The sequence below is a fragment of the Sinohyriopsis cumingii genome, chromosome 11, assembly GCF_028554795.1.
Source record: "Sinohyriopsis cumingii isolate HCF-2022 chromosome 11, ASM2855479v2, whole genome shotgun sequence".
Taxonomy (NCBI): Eukaryota; Metazoa; Mollusca; class Bivalvia; order Unionida; family Unionidae; genus Sinohyriopsis; species Sinohyriopsis cumingii.
Window position 1 is genome coordinate 84680954 of NC_142971.1, and position 22183 is coordinate 84703136.

Genomic DNA, 22183 nt, shown 5'->3' on the forward strand with positions numbered 1-22183 from the left:
GGGCATTTGGAATAAAAAAGTGGTCTCCATATGAAAATGATGGATCCATTAAGCAAAAAAAACCCCACAAAACACAAAATAAATTAATAAAAAATCCAACTTTTACCCTTCTGCTCACGCACAAGCAAAATAACCAATGGAAAACGATGTTTCTAATACAACTAGGCATTAGTCTCAGGCCAAATTTGTTGAAAGCTGATGTATTAGAATGAATACAGAAATAGCCCCCAAAATGTTTTTCCGACTCGCAATTCAGGCAAAAACTTACAAAAAACTCCAGGGCCAAATGAGTTAAGAGAATAACTCCAAAACCAATACCAATTGCAAAACAATTAGAAATGAAAACTATTGACACTATTGGCAATAAAGGTATCAGTGCTGTTGGCAATGTTGTCAGTAAAGCATTTTCAGCAATCAAAGAAAGATTAGCTCACTTATTATGAAGAAAACCACAACCAGTAAAATTACCCAGTGCTGAAGTTATGACTGCAAATAACAGTAAAAAAAAGAAATCAAGCTGCAAATCCAAAATTAGCAGAATTGGATGATATACTCAGTCAGAAATAAATACAAATTTAATAGCAGGAAGTGGCCTTCTAGCTAGATGATCATAATTATAACAAAATGTGTAAGCATATATCCAATCTAGCATTTGATATGGATGCACCAATGCTTAAAGATGAATATGTTCATAATTATTAGTATTATTCCTATGAAGCACAACAGCCATATCAACGTGGACGAATTGAATTACAAGTTTAGGATACAAGCAGATATTTCTTACCAGCTGAAGCATTTACTGAAGTAGAAGAAATTGTAACATATGTCGTCGCTAATTTACCATATGGAGCTGATGCCATAGTTGGTTTTGTTAATAATGGTATTATGACATTATTCAGAAGTGCTGTGTACATGACTGATGGAAAAGAGATTGAATCAATTCCAGATAATGTTGATGTTGTTACAACCATAGTAGGTCTAGCGAGATATTCAGATGATTATACAAGATCAGCTGGTTCGTCAATGATGTTTGCAAAGGATAATTTGGACCATCCTAATGACAGACATTTAATGGCACAAACAGCATGGAACACTGCGACTGATCCACAACCAGCTGGAATAGATGCTGATGCTAATTTGATATTAAGACCTAATCCAGATTTTAATTTAGGATGCAGAATTCATTGATTAATGTTGAAAGGTTATCATTGAAGATTTTCATGCTCATTTCTATTGTCCCACGTCTTTGGATTTTGTAGAAATGTTAGAAAGGTAATTTTCGGAGCTAAGCAAACAACTGTACTTGTAAGAAAAGGTGAAGACAATGATGCAATCTGGCGACCAAATGCTGTTGCTGCTGGTAAAGTAATATTATTTAAACTTTCACTGTGGATACCAGTAATGACCACATTACTTGTTGAAGAAGAAAAATCACATGCTTTTATGAATTCAGGTGGTAAATCATTGTTATCATGGTTGACAATGACTAGAGATAGTGTTCAAAGTGTAGTTGATGGTTTATTTACATGGCATATAGCATCACAACAAGGTGTTTCTGCACCACGACATATATTTATTGCTTTACAAAATGCTGAAAGGTTAAACTCTCAAGAACGAAGTCCAATGTTATTTGACAGACTTGGAGTTAGTGAGTTTTATTAAGGATAAACGGACATCAAGAATCATCTGAAGATATATTGTTAACCTTGATCAAATTTACATACTGCATGTATGTCATTATTTAATGACTTTGATGGGACATGATCAAAATGTTGACATTGGTTTACAAATATCACAGCTAAATTTCACAACACTGTATCCAATCTGTTACTTTTCACTGTAACATATAAATTTATTTAAACAATCTGTCGTTGAGATTCATTTTCAAGCTTGCATAAACACCAGTGGTGGTGTTAATTCCAGAGCAATTGCAGTTATACTCAGTGATAAAGCAATGTTACTTGAATGTACTGGTGGACAAATGAGAGTTATTGATGCACCAGTAAAAAATATGTAAATTAAATCACTCACAATGTCATATCATCATGTTAGCGTTACTCTGACTCCTGGTCAGATTAAAAAACTTTAATCAAAATCAGCAAAAAATTGTGGAATACAAATATCACTAAAAGAAGATCAGATCACAGGTGGTCAAAATAAATCATTATCAGAATGTCAACTCAGGCATTTCAATGATGCCAAAGAATCAAAAACCGGTGTTAGACTTAATCTTTCTGCTGTTGTAGTTAAGACTCAATTAAAATGAGTGGTATATTTCCACTTCTTGCAGCTATGCCAGCTATACCAGCTTTATTAGCCGCTGTAGCCCCAGCTGTTGCAAAAGCAGCTGCACTTGGTGCTTTTGGAGCTGCTGATGGATTAGCAGCAAAAAAAGGTACTAGGACAAGGAAGAAAAATAGGGAATGGCTCTAATATTTATAGCTACCCCTCATTGGTAAGGAAAGGGTTTGAGACTTCCAGGGACGCTTTGCTGATTCTTCCTATGTCCAATTTTGATTTACTCGATGCTACTAAAAAATTAAATATAAAAAATTAATGGTGTTTTTATGCATGACAAATTACCCAAACAACCAAACAATTGTGAAACCAGTATCATCAATCTCAATAAAAGTTCTGGTTCAGGTACTCATTGGGCTGCATACGCGATTGATCCACGTGGAATTATTTATTTTGATTTGTATGGGTTGGCTCCACCAAAAGAATTTTTAAATTATGTAAACACAATAAAAACTCCAGTCTGGTATTCAACATTACCAACACAAACAATAACCGATCCACCAATATGCGACCGTAAAGTAATTTCTGTACTCAATGCTGTCATCATCAACATTACCACCTCATAAAGTCGTGTATGAATATACAAGCAGACGGTCCATCATTTCAAACAGATCTTAAAGTATAATAGTTGATATTTATGGAAGATCTTCTAATAAACAAAAACAAAAAACCAATGGAATAACCTATGAAAATGTAAGTAAACAGATTAGTGATGAAATATTTGAATTATTAAATCTTGCAAATGTAGATCCAAATGAAGTTGTTGTATTTCAAGATAAGCAAGGAAAATTAAAAACAAGCATTCTTTCATTGAAAGATATTATCGTTAAAATTATTGGAATAACTGAAAATAGCATAGCTGTGTTTGATAGCAATGGAAAAACTAAACCCAGTGTTATTTTGTCAATGATATTAGATATTATTCGTGGTCTGAGTACAAAAATCCGGTGATATCATGACTGGTTCTCTCAATATGTCTAATAATAAAATGACTGACCATGGAGAACCAGAATCAGACATTGATGCTGTAATGAAGAAATACATCGATAATAAGAACCACCCAATCATGAACTCATTAGTTTCAGTTAATAATGAAATGACCTCATTTAGAACTGATTATTCTAATCATGTACAATTGTTTATGAGTTTTGTAGAAACATAAATAGATCCATTAATGAATTTTTTGGAAGTCAACCAGTCATCGACACTAAAGTCTCTGACAAAAAAATTACCGACCTTTCAGTATATACAGTTGCGTCTGGACAAACATTATGATCACCACTTAACAAATCCATCAAACATTGTGCTGAGGTTACCGGTATATACAGGTTCACAGTACCTGGCATTATGACATTTACAATATCTACCACATTTCATGGTGTTCCACTGACTCCATCAGGTGGATCTCCTGGATATATGTTATTGATGTTGGAACAAAATGACGAGGAAAACATGGTAATCTTGCAACCCATTTGCAAGATCTCATATCTTTCTGAATTATTTCCTGCACATATTGATATCCAAATAACCGCTCATCAAGTGTTCCATTAAATCGTTCAACAATTGCCTAATCACTATGAAATGCGGAATGTCCTTGTCTAATTCTGACATTATATTTTTTCATCAGAGATGATACAGCACCAAGAAATTCTTTGCCAGAATCAATCTGTAGCAACTGTGGCCATCACAAGGGTCCTCATTGATAAATTCATTCAAAAGCAGATGCAATTTCAACTGCTGTACAGTTTTAGTTCATAGTGGTTCTGCTTTTTTATATCTGCTTGCAAAGTCAATGACCGTTTATGTGATTTGTATGCACAAGATTTACATCTAACAATTTTAATAGTATCTTGTGGTAAAAATAAAATATCTGCCTGATGAACTTCATTAGAAGTGCTGACATCAAAATGTGCATGCTAACTTTTTTAGGTGATGGTAGTTAGATTTGCCATTTTGCCTCTCATGCTAACCAATTTGCAGCAAGAGAATGTGTAACATTTGCTGCATCAGCGAGTTTACTAATCACTGTTCCACCCCTCCAATATCCTCTTGGGCTATACTAAATCAATTCAAGTATGTTATAATATTCGGTTGATTAATTACCAGCCCCTAATACTAGTGTATCTTTCATTGCAGATCTTACCAACTAAATAGCTAATGATTCTCTGAAAGATTTATTTTTTATGGAATTTAACAAGTGAATCAACTTCACATCTGCAATATTCATTGTTGTAAATCTTTACTTTAATAAGCTGCATCACGGATGTGACATGATTTATTTATTTGTTTGATTATAGTGACATGCACACAATTGTTCATGTGCCACTGCATGAATGTGACATGCTTGATCAATTGCATTTATTGGATACTCTAAAGATCTTGGTTGATCTCGCTTGTCAAGTCGGATATCAAGTTGGGTATTTAGCCCATGGAACTCCTGGTAATTTTACTAATGAAGCAGTGATATCAACACCTGTCTTCGTAAAAATGAAATAAATTTATATTTATTTGTACCACATTTCACACATTTACCTGTAAGTGCAGGTTTTTTATTTTTTGTTATTATTGTTGTTAAAACACTTGTGGTGGTGGATGCTATGCATTGAGCACAATATAGATCCATATTTTTTTTATATATTTGTACAATAAGGATGTCATTGATTTCTCAGCAACACGAAAGCTAGAACCAGTAAAACATAGTTCAGCATTACCAGATTCAATCAGAATGATATTAATAGGTCCATCTGGATCGGGTAAAAGACAATTATAAGTTATATTTAATGGCACCATCCGTAGATGATCCCAGATGTTATGTTGTGCTTAAAGATTTAATGAAAATGCAAAATTGTGGACGAGGACAACAATGATATTATTGATTTTATCACTGATATTGATGAAGCCCCACTTGTGGATGACCTCGATGGATTTATTAATAATCTTGTTGTATACTATGATGTAATGCTGGGAAAAAAATCAAATCCAACAAGAATATTTTCTTGAGGCAGACACAAAAACACAGATGTGATTACTGTTACTCAACAATATACACAAATACCTAAAGTGATGAGAGATAACCTTAATATTTTAGCTGTGTTTAATGGAGTCGATACACATACTCTGAGAAATATTCATCAGACTTGGTGTTCAGGGGACATGGACATGATTAGGTTCAAAAACTTCTTTTCAAAAGCACAATCTGCTCCACATGGATTTATCACGATAAATTTACATGATTCTCGGTTGTAATATCTTACAGGTCTTGATAAAACCTTTGGTTGAGAGACTGATATAATAATGATTTAATTACTCACACATTATAGAAGCAACCACAAATAAGTGTCACGGTAAACAAAACATTGACATTATTAACCTTTGATTTTCATTTTTCATAGAAAGCTTTAATTTTCAAAAAATGGACCTGCCAGCAAATGGTTTGTTCACCTCTCTGCTGCTAAAGTTGCATTTTGTCTAATTAAACAGGTCCACATGTTACTTTGGACTGAAACTCATGCCCGACATAATGGGGTTATAAATTTAATAGGGGTCGAGACAAGCGGGTGAAAATGAGCATAACAAAGGATTGTTTGGGACCGGACCAAAACACTTGACATACACGAGTTCTAGAGATAACGGTGGTCAAGATAAATGGGTTCGACTGTATCTATCTAATTATCTATCTGTATATATCTATCTATCAATATATCCAGTTGGGGTAGTTTATTTTTCCAAAAGTGTAATTCTGAATCACCTTTAGATGGATCTGACCTGCAAAATACAAGACTTAAAGGAGCATCAAAGAGAAATTGGCTTTTTGTAGCTCAAAAATGTTTGTGTCTGTTTGACGTTAAAAGTGAGTATATGTTACTAGACAATTTGAGACACTTCTGTTTTCTCCCTAACAACTTCATATGCACAATTCCTACCTTCATACTAAGGAGTCTGTTGAGATACAGTTCTACTAAGTCTTTGGTCTTGCCTCTCTTCTGAGACTCATCTTCCGGTTTCACCTGCAAGACATGCATAAACTGTTCTAATTTATGTCTTGCTTAATTTGCAATACTATTTAGTACCAATCCACATGGACTCTTTAGAATCATGGATTGGTACACCGTACATACCGTATATGTGGTTTATTATTATTTATATGTCAACATGACAACATATCACTTTCTGTGAATTAGATTGGTCAGAATACACCCATGAAAACATTTTGTAGTACTCTTATTTTTGGCTGGCTGTTGCTTTTATAATTATCAACAATATGACAGTTGCCATCTAACCAGTAGCAGAGTGGACACTGGAAACAAGCTGCCAACTATCAGAGAAACATACAGTACATGCACTGTAGTCATCTCCTACCATGTGCGATTTGATGATAATGATAAAGAGGAACAAATCCCAGCAGAAAGAAGACAAAGTATGATCCCTCCAACTAAATTCCAGCAGAAAGAAGACAAAGTATGATCCCTCCAACTAAATTCCAGCAGAAAGAAGACAAATTATGATCCCTCCAACTTTAGCTCAGCCATGACTATTGCTACAGATGGCAGCACTGAGCAAAGTTCATGAGATTGTCATAAATGAAATATCCATAACATAGAATCATACAAACTGTGCCCATTGCTCTGTAAATTTTTCACAAGTGTTAAAACAAACCCAAAGAATTCATTCCAGTGGTTCCTTTCAAGCTGAAAGGCAGCTTAAGTTTGCAATCTGGAATCAAATTAGCAAAGCAGAAAGTAGAATAAAGTAGTACACAGCAAAGGATTACAACATGTGAAGGCAATGGAAAGTTTCCCAGAAGAGCTGAGGTGATCCCTGATAAAGAAATTGAAATACAAAAGAGATCTCAACTGTAGATTCAATTAACACAAAATGGCACTTTAACACCACACATTTTGGACAGACAAAGTTATGTCTTGGGGTGATACTAATCAGAACAATGACTCATATGGCCAGGTTTCCTTCTGTGAACTTCCACATCCATTGGACACCCCTTAGCTCCAAACTCCCAAAATTGGAATGCTGCTACATCTACCAATAAATAAAATATTGCAAGTGTTGACATACACCATGGAGGCATGAGAGAATAGCAGCTACATTGAGATACAGGTACATGATACCAGAACTCCAGTCATTTACCTGGCATAGTGAATTAAGCTATGTCAACAGATATTTCCAGTGAAAGTGATGAACATTTCAAATTTACATACACTTGTTAATTGTTATGTGAAAATCAAAGAAAGTGTCTTTCTTTAAATATGGATAAGTGCTTATTGTCAACTTGAAAATGGGATCATTTTGTCATTGCTGTATTTAAGGCAGCAGCATGAATTGTTCTAAATTATTTTCTGTTCTTCTATGTGTCTCTCATTACTAATCTCTTAAAATAAAAACAGATTCTCCAATCAGTAATGACTAAATGAAGAACATTGTCAGACAAATTCCAGCGTCTCTATGGCAACAAATGTTAGAAATTATTAACTTTTTTAGTAAATTCAACATTAAATCATGATTTGTTTGAAATCCTCTGTGTATGATATACAAAGACTATTTAAAAAGGACTATATAAGATGCTAATAAGGATGAGGAGTCAGTGTTCTACAACCAACTGGTATGATGTTACCCTTAATATTTATTACACTATCAAGTTTCATCTGCATAAGAACACTAACCCATAAAATCTCATATTAGCTGGCTTTCTGACCTTGACACATCCATTCCCTTAAGTGGAATAACCATTATATTTCATAAGATTACACTGGCCATTATTATTTATAAAATGTCTAAGACGGCATGAATATAATTGTATATTTTCTCTCTCACAACAGCATATAAGGATTAATGAAATTCAGATTCTTCACTTTACTCTGCTTGAGCCATCACAGAACTAATGGAAACTCAAACTGAACCCCAAGAGATCTACAGCTCAAATCCTAATCACTTTGGTTATATGATGAATTCCCATATATTTGTAATCCAATTTCATGAAATCAGAGTAAAATGTTATAAAGAACCAATTTATTGCCCAGAATTCATAGTCAAATTTACACACAAAACCCCCAGTGAACTTGGACTTTGTACATACTAGTTTAATTTGGACCTTGTGCAAACTGGTTTAATCTGGACCATGTACAAACTGGTTTAATCTGGACCTTGTACAAACTGGTATAATCTGGACCTTGAACAAACTGTTTTAAACTGGACTTTGTACAAACTGTTTTAATCTGGACCTTGTACATACTGGTTTCATGACCAACTCACCAGATGCCACAGCTTAATCTCCCGAAGACTGTCTACCTCAGAGGTGGTGCTTTTGGGGCTACCGGACATCAGCCGAAATGATTCAGTGGCTCCAGTCATCTCAGAAGTAATCTGTTTAGGACTAAGGTTTGCTACAATAGAAAAGTAATACAGTAAACCTGTCTTGAAAGATCATCCTTTTGCTAACAAACAATTGGTCTCCTGAAACTGATGGTCTCATATTTAGGTCATCAAGTTATAAAACATTTGATTTTTCATGAAAAATGTGGTCTTTCATGAGTGGTAGTTTTCTAAAACAGAAACCTTCCATGTCAGGTTTTACTGTGCACAAAACTTTGTTAAGCACATATTACAGTATTATTACAAAAATGTACAGGTTGGAGAGTGATTCTCGCCACTTTTTCCTCGTTCTTTCATAACCATCCACTAATGACCGTAACTTGCTCCTTGGCAATAGAATACATAAAGACAGAGCCTTTAACAATACTTTCCCTCATGTTATTGTTGTTGTTGTAAGACTTTTTACGCCATGTTTCAGCACACGATATGCTATACATGGCAGCCAGTATTAATGGTGGAGGAAGAACCAGGGAAAACCCCGGAAAGAACCACCGATCCACGAGAAGCTACTGGAAGCTTTCTCACATACCCACATTAGCCGATTCCTCGACTCGAACCCATGCAGACAGAGGTGATATGGCAGTGATCCATAACGGATAGCACTTTAGACCATTTGGCCACTCTGGGCCCCTCCCTCATGTTAAATGTGACATCAGCAACATGAATGGTTTTACATGGGGAATGTTAATCAAGACGGTCTTGGTGATGAACTTTGCAAAAGAGTTAGTACCAATTGTCACCACATGTTTATTAGATTATATTTGCTCTTTAATTAAATGAAAATATATTTATTTCAGGTTATTGAAACTTTAATTTGTGTTGCTTTGTAATTCAAAATAATATTTCTTTACATGTTATGAATTATGATAGGAATGTAAGTAGTTTTAATTATTCATTGGTTGAAAAACTGTGATATTTGTAAAACACACTTTAACATGAAAAGGTTACAATAACATCTACTTCTTTGCAGTATTAATAAATATCTTGAGAAAATGAAGTTTAAGGAGTCAATGATATTTCATTTGAAATATAATTACATATGCAACAGGCATTTGTTTCTGCTGAGAATTCATCTGTTATCATTTCACAGTGAACAGCGAGGTGAGTAGTCAAATCATTTTTATAATGGACACCAATTTTGTGTAATTATTGGGCTGCCTCATTGGAATTAATTATCAGAAAAATCATGAAAGCAAATACACAATTAATAACAGGAATAAAAATAATTATTATAAATTGTTGTATTTCTCCAGAATATCATAGATGGTATCAGTGCTCAGTTTTTAAAATGAGGAAAATAATGGGCTTTTTCTAGAATTCCTGGAAATTCTTTTAAGACATTGAGTTAAGTCCCTTTGAAAGACTCTTGCTATCTGTAATAGTTCGTATGCATGATAACACAAATAAGTTTGAACTGATTCCTATTAAACCCAGATTATGAATATGTATGAAGAACACCAAATGACACCTTCAGTAAGCAGGGTGTATGAAGAACACCAATGATGCCTTCAGTAAGTAGTGTGCATGAAGAACACCAAATGACACCTTCAGCAAGTAGTGTATGAGAACACCAAATGATGCCTTCAGTAAGTAGTGTGTATGAAGAACACCAAATGACACCTTCAGCAAGTAGTGTATAAGAACACCAAATGAAACCTTCAGTAAGTAGAGTGTATGAAGAACACCACATAATGCCTTCAGTAAGTAGTGTGTATGAAGAACACCAAATGATGCCTTCAGTAAGTAGTGTGTACGAAGAACACCAAATGATGCCTTCAGTAAGTAGTGTGTATGAAGAACACCAAATGATGCCTTCAGTAAGTAGTGTGTATGAAGAACACCAAATGATGCCTTCAGTAAGTAGTGTGTATGAAGAACACCAAATGATGCCTTCAGTAAGTAGTGTGTATGAAGAACACCAAATGAAACCTTCAGTAAGTAGGGTATATGTAGAACACCAGATCATGCTGTCAGTAATTAGGGTGTTTAAAAATAAATAAATACTAATTAATGAGACAAAGATGAGTAACATTTATTTTTGAGAAATGCCATTTTTTTCAAGTTTATAATCCACTGCAGTTTATTATAGTCACTGTGGATCCTACAAAAGTAGTGTGTGTACATGAACAGGCAGTATGTCCAGTTCAGTGGTCAGTTTTTGTATGATGTGAATATATCTACAAAATGATATCAGAATGGTCCTAAGGATGTTTCACCTGAAGTATTAGATATTTCAAACAAAAGACTGGTTTTAAAAAATTATTTTTTTCTTAGAAAGAGGTAAAAAGTATACAACAAATGAAACAAATACAAGCCTAGCAAGGTTTGTAATGTATATTGTCAATGGGTTACTTGTAAATAGCTAAGCTATCAGCCATAAGCCTAATGTGCAGATTGGGGGAAAGGTTGAGTCTTTTTATCATACAGCATCATTTCTCATTGTATGCTATGTAAACATTTAGAAACTTTGGTAAACATTGTAACCTTACACCAGGGAGTTCATTGACATGAAAAATGAATTTTGTCTTGTCTGTGGATGGCAATACCTAGGTATCACTTTTCCACCAGAGAAAGTGTTGTCAATACTATTAATGTCATGTCTTAAAGTTCATTCATTGGTAGACATGAAATTGAGAGGATTTTAACCTTGTCAGTGTGGGGCCCCGAGTGGCCGAGTGGTCTAAAGCGCTGTCCATTACGAATCACTGCCATCTCACCTCTGTCTGCATGGGTTCGAGTCTTGGATTCGGCTAATGTGGGTATGTGAGAAAGCTTGTTAGCAGCTTCTTGTGGGTTGGTGGTTCTTTCTGGGGTTTGCCCGGGTTCTTCCTCCACCATTAATACTGGCCGCCATGTATAGCCTATCTTGTGCTGACAAATGGCGTTAAACTCCACAACAACAACAACCTTGTCAGTGGATAGTAAGACACTGGTATCACTTTTTCACCTGTGACAGTGCTGTCAGCAGTGTTGAGGCCCATTGTTAGAGGTAGAGAGTTCATTGACATGACTTGAGAGGACTGTTGTCATGTTTGTACTGCTCTGATGTCAGTAGATGTAAATATGCTTTCATGTGTGTGAATGCCCATAGTGATGCCAACACTGATGACTACATATTACTATGCTTTTATGTGTGTGGATGCCCATACTGATACCAACACTGATGGCAGTACATACAAATATGCTTTTATATGTGTGTGGATGCCCATACTGATGCCCACATGGATGGCAGTACATATAAATATGCTTTTATGTGTGTGGATGCCCATACTGATGCCAACACTGATGGCAATACATATAAATATGCTTTATTATGTGTGTGAATGCCAATAATGATGCCAACATTGATGGCAGTACATATAAATATGATTTTATGTGTGTGGATATCCATACTGATGCCAACACTGATGAAGTACATATGATTTTCTGTGTGTAGATGCGCATACTGATGGCAGTACATGCAAATATGCTTTTATGTGTATGGATGCCATCACTGATGGCAGTATAATAGCTAATAGCTAAACTCTACTTTGTAGAGCTAACAATGCAATCTTTACACATGCAAATGGCTTTGTTTCAATTACTGCATATCAATGCTGATAAAGTCAGTAATCATGTCAACACATGCTGGTACTTTTGGCTGTCGCTGATGATGTACAGACCCATGTAATTCTTTGGTTACACTAGACTAGGGATAATTTTTGGGGGTATTTTCGGGTTTAAAAAATGGGATCCATGCCTGACATGGCGTTATAAGCGGGATCGCAAGTTATCAGGGCGCTAGTTATTGAGGAAGTGGTGTATTGAGTTCTTGTCATGTACATCAATATTGCACTATAAAACAGTATCATTATGATCCTAAGGATATTTTAAAGACATTTACTGATATATTCAACAGTGACAGGTTTTACAAACTAAATAATGTCAAAATAAGATGTAACAGACAGTTATTAAAAACTAAATTTTGTCAAAATAAAATATAAAAGATGTTTAACGAACTAAATCATGTTATAATAAGACATAAAAGACAGGTATTGCAAACAAAATCATGTTATAATAAGACATAAAAGACATGTATTACCAACTAAAGTATGTTATAATAAGACATAAAAGACATGTATTACCAACTAAATTATGTTATAATAAGACATAAAAGACAGGTATTGCAAACAAAATCATGTTATAATAAGACATAAAAGACATGTATTGCAAACAAAATCATGTTATAATAAGACATAAAAGACAGGTATTGCAAACAAATTCATGTTATAATAAGACATAAAAGACATGTATTACCAACTAAATTATGTTATAATAAGACAAAAAAGACATGTATTACCAACTAAATTATGTTATAATAAGACATAAAAGACAGGTATTGCAAACAAAATCAAGTTATATAGGACATAAAAGACAGATATTACAAACTAAGTGATGTCATCAACAGAGGTCAAAAAACATGCAGCAAATGAAATAATTGCAACCTGAGCCTGAATATAAATAGCTAAATGTTTTAAGAGCTTGGGAAAGGTCCAGTTTCAATTCAGTTCAATTAAATATTTATGTTCAAGTTATTGCATACTGAGTATGTAATGTTATTTGTTCTTGAAGAATAACTGCAGAAGGCATTCAATACTACAGTGTGACCTCCCTATAAGACGGTAGTTGGGCAACATAGAACCTGACTGTGTTATAGACTGAACAGTGTTATAAGCAGCTAGGTCAGTTAACTGAAGACAATGATGCATGTACCCTAAAATAAATTGTGTGCGGTGGGTGGGTGGGTAGGTAATAAATGCAGGCAGTAAAATATGTGCTTCATCATCACAGTTACCATCTTAAATCAATGCATATTAAATGAGAAATGCACCTGTAGTGAAACAGAGAAGGCATATATAATATTTTAATTTATTTAGAGAACCACGAATTGCTACATATATGTGAATACTCTTTATATATACATGTCTAATATATAGCATGAATAGAGTATCAACAACATGTACTCACCCATGAAACTCATCATATATGCTGAATCCACAATACATGTGATTCCATCAAAAATATGCAAGGTTTGATTTTCAAAATAATATTTCTTCTTCATAACAACAGAGCACAACAAATATTCAAGTTGCAGCATGTAAACTTTCAATGATCAATTTAATTTGATCTCTAAGATTCTGCACCCAGAAAGATGCTGGCAGCAATTCATTTATTTAAATGCATGTGGCTAGCTGATGACTTCCACTGAAAGCATCCTTATTTAATGAAATAACACTGATCAAATAATGAGTAATACATCAGAAAGATATTGTACACAAAAGCACAAATTTGGAATTGTTACTCTTTAAGTATGGCACAATCTGACTTGTACTGGGGCTGTGACAGCATGTGGCATTAGTACTGGGACAAACACCTATCACATTATGATTAGGAAAGCCTGACTCGGACTGTTAATAGTTCCCAATGACAGCATATGGAATTTGTGTTGGGACAAACACCTATCACATCATGATTAGGAAAGCCTGATTTGGACTGTTGCTAGTTCCAAATGACAGGATATGGTATTTGCTCAGACCTAATGGCTGGCTGGCTGGATGCATATATACATCTATGTCTGCCATGCATAATTATGTAATAGTTTGTGTCATGGTGTATCTAAGTGCATGCATCTATGTTAATTCATAACCTTCATGACGAAAAAGTGTTGACTGGTATTTGCTTTTATTTGCTCTAATTGTTGTTTATGTAACTTTATCAGAGCTTGTGTTTTCATATTTACATTCCACTTTAAATGAGTATTACATAAATCTGACTAGTGCTAGTCTGTTGGTAGAATTTGAACATGCAGCCTTTTGGTCTCAAGTCTGACACAATAACCACTAAGCCAAGACAAATAAAGGAAAATTACTGTCTGATGATAATTAATGAAGTGTTCATTGCTTCGTTAAATTAATTTATTGCTTTCTCAAAGAAAGTAGAGAAGATTCAGTACTGTATATTAATGTGTTTGACACAATTTCTAAAGCACTAAGCCACTGTTTCTGGAAGTCATAATGCACATTTTACAACCTGCAAAACTGAACCAGAAACATGATAACCATGTAATTTAGTTAGCAATGTACATTTTCTAGTCAACCGAAGACTGCTTTAAAGAGTTGTCTAGATATGTTCATTACAGATGTATTTTGGTTGAAAGTGAAAGTTTTATGCAATCCAGACCAAACATAATATTTTAAACACCAGACATAATCTTTTAAACACTGAATTTATAGTTGATATATAGTTTAAACTGTCCAAGTGTTTAATGATCTTCTGGACAACAAACATTTTCATGATCAGCCACGCTTAGCACAACAAGTGCAATAATAAAAATAATAAAAACAAATAAAACATTGCCAGGGCTAGAATGGCAAGTAGCCAACTGGAGTATTTAATACAAATATTGCCAGGAATAGAATGACTAGTGAACCATTGGAATATTTAATAAACATCAAACTCTGACAAGACAAGAATGGATAGTTGCAACCCATTGGTATATTTAATAAAGAACCAATAAATGACAGCAATCTGTAATTGGTGTGTGTGTGTGTGTGTGTGTACAGACACATTTATTTAGAGAGAAAGAGCAAAAACAAGCTATGAATAACCCATAAGTAACAGGTTTTATATATGTTTGTTGAATTACTACCATTTGTTTATTAGCAGTTACTAATATTTTCACAATGCATGGTACAATTATTGGTTATAAAATGTTAACAACAGTCTGACCTGGCCTGCATGCCCCCAGGCTTAGATAATGATGGCAAGTAAAAAAAAACTTTAACACTGATATTAATCTAGCATGTGGACAGACATATGAATGGACAAGCATGAAGACACTTAAGGCTAAAGGCATGTCAAGCATGGTGACACCTAAGGGATAGCCATGTCAAGCATGGTGACACCAGGATAGCCATGTCAAACATTGTGACATCTAAGGGATAGCCATGTCAAGCATTGTGACAGCTAATGGATAACCATGTCAAGCATTGTGACACCTAAGGGACAGCCATGTCAAGCATTGTGACACCTAAGGGACAGCCATGTCAAGCATTGTGACATCTAAGGGTAGCCATGTCAAGCATTGTGACACCTAAGGGATAACCATGTCAAGCATGGTGACACCTAAGGGATAGCCATGTCAAGCATTGTGACAACTATTGGATAGCCATGTCAAGCATTGTGACACCTAAGGGATAACTGTGATAAGCATGGTGACACCTAAGGGATAGCCATGACAAGCATGGTGAAAAACTTCTGCCAAGGTGGACTCAATAAAAACTGGGGCCATGACACAACGGTTTGAATCATGTATATGTTACAGCATAGTCCCTTACACTTATGACAGTACTTTTACATACCATAGTCCTCCTCTTGTATATTTGTTTCAACCAGTGCCATCTTGCAGCCATCAAAAACATTATAGTGGGCTAAAGTATTCAGCCGCTTCCATCCATCTGACACATGATTGGAAACATCAATGTCATGTAGCAGCAAGCAACCGCTGCTCCCAGCATGCCATTCTGAAATCATCAAAACACAGATAAACATGAGTCTAGTAATTTCATACAAATCTGTATTTGCAATCTTTCATTCAGCCCATATAAAAAAATTAAAATCACATTGACAGATTCAATAATATGAATGATCACCTGCAAAAAGGCACATATTTAACATATTAATTTTCTCTAGTTTTAAGCACATGTTAATAATTTATCATATTGTGATTTAGCATAGTTTATAGTGAATTTACAGACATAAGCAAAATAAAAATGCTTACTTAAGCTAGTCAAGTGTTAAATGTAGGTTACAGAGATCTTCTTTTGAACCATTTCAATCATAAGTCCAGCACATTTCCCACTGCATAACTGTGGTTCCTGCCTTCATCAGACATGTGGGATGGTGCATTGGGTCTATTCTACATCCCTAAGCCTGCAGGTCATATTTTGTGATGGTGAGTATTTACTCATCAAGATACATCCCCAAGCCTGGAGGTCATATTTTGTGATGGTGTATATTTACTCATTAAGATACATCCCTAAGTCTGTAGGTCATCGTTTATGATGGTGAGTATTTACTAAGATACATCCCCAAGCCTGCAGGTCATATTTTGTGATGGTACATATTTACTCATTAAGATACATCCCTAAGCCTGCAGGTCATATTTTGTGATAGTGTATATTTACTCATTAAGAAACATCGCTAAGCCTGTAGGTCATCATTTGTGATGGTGTATATTTACTCAATAAGATACATCCCCAAGCATGCAGATCATTGTTTGTGATGTATGTTTACTCATTAAGATACATCCCCAAGCATGAAGGTCATTGTTTGTGATGGTGTATATTTACTCATTAAGGAACAACCCAAAGCCTGCAGGTCATATTTTGTGATGGTGTATATTTACTCATTAAGATACATCCCTAAGTCTGTAGGTCATCGTTTGTGATGGTGAGTATTTACTCATTAAGATACATCCTTAAGCCTGTAGGTCATATTTTGTGATCATGTATATTTACTCATTAAGATACATCCCTAAGCCTGCATGTCATATTTTGTGATGGTGTATATTTACTCATTAAGATACATCCCTAAGTCTGTAGGTCATCGTTTGTGATGGTGACTAATTACTTATTAAGATACATCCCTAAGCCTGCAGGTCATATTTTGTGATGGTGTATATTTTCTCATTAAGATACATCCCTAAGTCTGTAGGTCATCGTTTGTGATGGTGAGTATTTACTCATTAAGATACATCCCTAAGCCTGCAGGTCATATTTTGTGATGGTGTATATTTACTCATTAAGATACATCCCTAAGTCTGTAGGTCATCGTTTGTGATGGTGACTATTTACTTATTAAGATACATCCCTAAGTGTGTAGGTCATATTTTGTGATCGTGTATATTTACTCATTAAGATACATCCCCAAGCATGCAGGTCATATTTTTTGATCGTGTATATTTACTCATTATGATACATCCCTAAGCCTTTAGGTCATCGTTTGTGATGGTGTACATTTACTCATTAAGATACATCCCCAAGCATGCAGATCATCATTTGTGATGTATATCTACTCATTAAGATACATCCCCAAGCATGCACATCATCGTTTATGATGGTGTATATTTACTCATTAAGAAGCATCCCCAAGCCTGCAGGTTATATTTTGTGATGGTGCATATTTACTAATTAAGATACATCCCCAAGTCTGTAGGTCATCTTTTGTGATGTATATTTACTCATCAAGAAACATCCCCAAGCTTGCAGGTCATATCTTGTGATGGTGTATATTTACTCATTAAGATACATCCCTAAGCCTGTAGGTCATCTTTTGTGATGGTATTTTCTCATTAAGGTACATCCCCAAGCCTGCAGGTCATATTTTGTGATGGTGTATATTTACTCATTAGGATACATCCCTAAGCCTGTAGGTCATCATTTGTGATGGTGTATATTTACTCATTAAGATACATACCCAAGCCTGGAGGTCATATTTTGTGATGGTTTATATTTACTCATTAAGATACATCCCTAAGTCTGTAGGTCATCGTTTATGATGGTGAGTATTTACTAAGATACATCCCCAAGCATGCAGGTCATATTTTGTGATGGTATATATTTACTCATTAAGATACATCCTAAGCCTGTAGGTCATCATTTGTGATGGTGTATATTTACTCACTAAGATACATATCCAAGCCTGCATGTCATATTTTGTGATGGTGTGTATTTATCGTCAAGATACATGACATCCCCCCACTAAGTTATAGTTTTATCAGTTTTTTCGATAATTCTATAATGACCAGAGCTTGAGAAATAAACTTAAAACTTAAACTCAACCAAAATCAATGAAGCATGAAATTTTAAACACAGTGATATATTTTTCTGATAAAGGTGTAGCACTCACCAAAATGCATCCACTCACTAAGTTTTGTGATTTCATGTATAAAATTAATAGTTTTCAGAAAGGGTTAAACAAAAAATGGAGAAAAAGAAAATATGATAGTTTTAACAATGGCACCATAAATGGTACATTATGTGTCTGCCATATAGTAAATAGTATTATTATACATTTTTATGTAAAATCCTTATTCAGTGATTTGATACTTGGGTACTAAAAGATACAGGATTTGCTTAAGTCATATTCAGATCCCTTGCCACTATTGCTAAGCTACATTTTCAAACAATACTGAAACAAACTATTTCATTGGTCAATGATATCATTGGGTGTTTTGAAAGTTACATCATGGCATGTGCTAGACTAATGGGTGTCAATATGGTGTCAGCAGGATTCATTTTCCCTTTTGTGATGTGCGATTATGTTTGTGTTTTGTCATTTAACTAAAGTTAGTTTGAAGAACTATTTTTCTTCTTGTTTTGATTAATTCTGGAAGACAAAATGTCAAAATGTAGCTGTGGTTCAGGGAAGGATAAGCTATCTGCAAAGTGGGAAAATCCCAGCAAAATTTAAGAATACATGAATTGTGGAGTTTGAATTTGTGAAGCTCAGCAGTAGGATGGGGCATTTTATTAGTTGCACATGCTACAAACACCATACCGACATGAGTCATTCTAGAGAGTACAGGCATCTTTGACTCTGTTAACACAGCAACATCATCCAGAATTGGGACAATGCATTAAAGCAGAGCTCAATCCCCTAAGAAGCTAATGTATTTAAACAATCACTGACAAACCAAGTCACAAGAGTTGAAGTACATTTCTGCAATTGTTTTGCAGAGTGAAATCTGCCATTTGTAGTTGCAAATAATTGTTCAGACCTGTATGTATGACATTCCTTCACAGCAATGCTAATGCACAAAGATCATTTTCTATGCAGAGAAAAATTCAAAAATATCGTTATATAAGTCTGAACAACAATACCATCTAGTCTCATATGAGTGCAATACTGAATACAAATTATAATGGCATTATATTCACCACTACCCCCCAAATGATCTATGAACAGTGGCAAATACTGCATCTGATTAAGACTGTATACCACTGCCTAATGGATTTTAAATGTAAAAAATTGTGAAATATGTATTTAATATATGTGTGGTTATGATTAAGTGAGTGTGGGCACATATGTGTATATATGTTTGTGATCATGATATTTAACAATGCTCAGTGTACCAGCTAATTTGTGATCATGATATTTGAGAATTCTCAGTGTACCAACTAATTTTTGTTTGTAATGGTATTAAATGCTTCAAAGAAAACATCCTAGTTTGTTTATTCAGATCTGAACTTTCAGTCATTTTCCATAGGCTCATTTGAGTAGAGAATTTATAACCAACTGTACAACTATATTTTATTGGGGGGGTCGCATGCACTGAACCCCTTATTCAATTCTCACTCCACAGCAGTGTTTAGGAGGTTATGCGTATGTAATTAATGATGGCTCCTTTGCTGATCACCATACTGACATAGGCAGGGTCATATGATGCATACTGTACAGATGGCACCTTTGCTGATCACCATACTAACATAGACTGGGAAATGATGCAAACTGTACAGATGACACCTTTGCTGATCACCATACTGACATAGGCTGGGTCATATGATACAAACTGTACAGATGACTCCTTTGCTGATCACCATACTGACGTAGACTGGGAAATGATGCAAACTGTACAGATGACATGTTTGCTGATCACCATACTGACATAGGCTGGATCATATGATACAAACTGTACAGATGGCACCTTTGCTGATCACTATACTGACATAGACTGGGAAATGATGCAAACTGTACAGATGGCTATCTGCTGATCACCATACTGGCATAGACTGGGAAATGATGCAAACTGTACAGATGACACCTTTGCTGATCACCATACTGATATAGACTGGGAAATAATGCAAACTGTACAGATGGCACCCTTGCTGATCACCATACTAACATAGACTTGGAAATGATGCATACTGTACGGATGACACCTTTGCTGATCACCATACTGATATAGGCTGGGTCATATGATGCAAACTGTACAGATGGCTCCTCTGCTGATCACCATACTAAGATAGACTGGGAAATAATGCAAACTACAGATGACACCTTTGCTGACCACCATACAAACATATACTGGGAAATGATGCAACCTGTACAGATGACACCTTTTGCTGATCATCATACTGACATAGGCTGGCTAATATGATGCAAAGTGTACAAAATATGGAGGGAAATCAGAGATTCTTACCAAGGACAACATCATCTACAAAATATGGAGGGAAAACAGAGATTCTTACCAGGGACAAAATCATTTACGTATTATGGAGGGAAATCAGAGATTCTTACCAAGGACAACATCATCATTATATTATGGAGGGAAATCAGAGATTGTTACCAAGGACAACATCATCTACATATTATGGAGGGAAATCAGAGATTCTTACCAAGGACAACATCATCTACATATTATGGAGGGAAATCAGAGATTCTTACCAAGGACAACATCATCTACAAAATATGGAGGGAAAACAGAGATTCTTACCAAGGACAAAATCATTTACGTATTATGGATGGAAATCAGAGATTCTTACCAAGGACAACATCATCATTATATTATGGAGGGAAATCAGAGATTGTTACCAAGGACAACATCATCTACATATTATGGAGGGAAATCATAGATTCTTACCATGGATAACATCATCTATGTATTATGGAGGGAAATCAGAGGTTCTTACCAAGAACAACATCATTTATGTATTATGGAGGGAAATCAGAGATTCTTACCAAGGACAACATCATCTGCTGCTCCTCTGTTGGATGCAGGGAAATTGATGTAGATCTGGGCCAGGCATTTATCCTTCACCTGTGTTATTGTGTCACAATCCAGTACGGTGCATTCATAATATTGGTCCAGCACACTTACACTCAATTTCTGAAATAATACAGAGAAGTCAGATAAAATTACAACTAGCTGGAGAAATTCTTATAATGGCATCAGAATAAACATGATATGCCATACAGATAAAAGATAATCAGAAACAGCATTATCTGCTCTGTGAATCATATAAAATAGAAACTTTTATGTTAAACGTAGAGGACTCTATAATCATGTTTACTTGGAAAATTATTTATTTATGCTATAAGATCTTGAGGCAGAATTATTTGTTGTGTTCAGTGTTTAATTTGGGCTGGAATTTATTTATTCTACTTATTTATTCACTGGAAATGCAAAGTGCTTATGGATAACATTCTTGAGGAGATATATTAACTTGGAATTATGTGATTATAATACTATGTATTAACTTGGAATTATGTGATTATAATATGTATTAACTTGGAATTATTAGGTGATTCAACAAAAGACTGGCACCATTTTCATTGAGGATAAGATAGATATCATACAAAGCCTTTCTGTGAAAATCCTATGTCAAAATGACCACCCATTCAGGAGTTGTAATGATTAAAAGATTTTAAAGACGGGCAATGTGGCAACAATATTAGATCA

At 34.9% G+C, this 22183-nt stretch overlaps 1 protein-coding gene across 1 annotated transcript in view; it reads right to left on the bottom strand.

Moving 5' to 3' along the window:
* Nucleotides 1–22183, bottom strand: part of LOC149788890 (plexin-A4-like) — a 96582-nt gene that overhangs the window by 32807 nt on the left and 41592 nt on the right. The window contains exons 11-14 of the mRNA XM_089973563.1: nucleotides 21463–21610; nucleotides 16083–16244; nucleotides 8563–8693; nucleotides 6222–6305 (exon numbers count right to left, since the gene is read on the bottom strand). Of these exons, the coding sequence (XP_089829689.1) occupies nucleotides 6222–6305; nucleotides 8563–8693; nucleotides 16083–16244; nucleotides 21463–21610 (525 nt within the window). The remainder of the gene's footprint in view (nucleotides 1–6221; nucleotides 6306–8562; nucleotides 8694–16082; nucleotides 16245–21462; nucleotides 21611–22183) is intronic.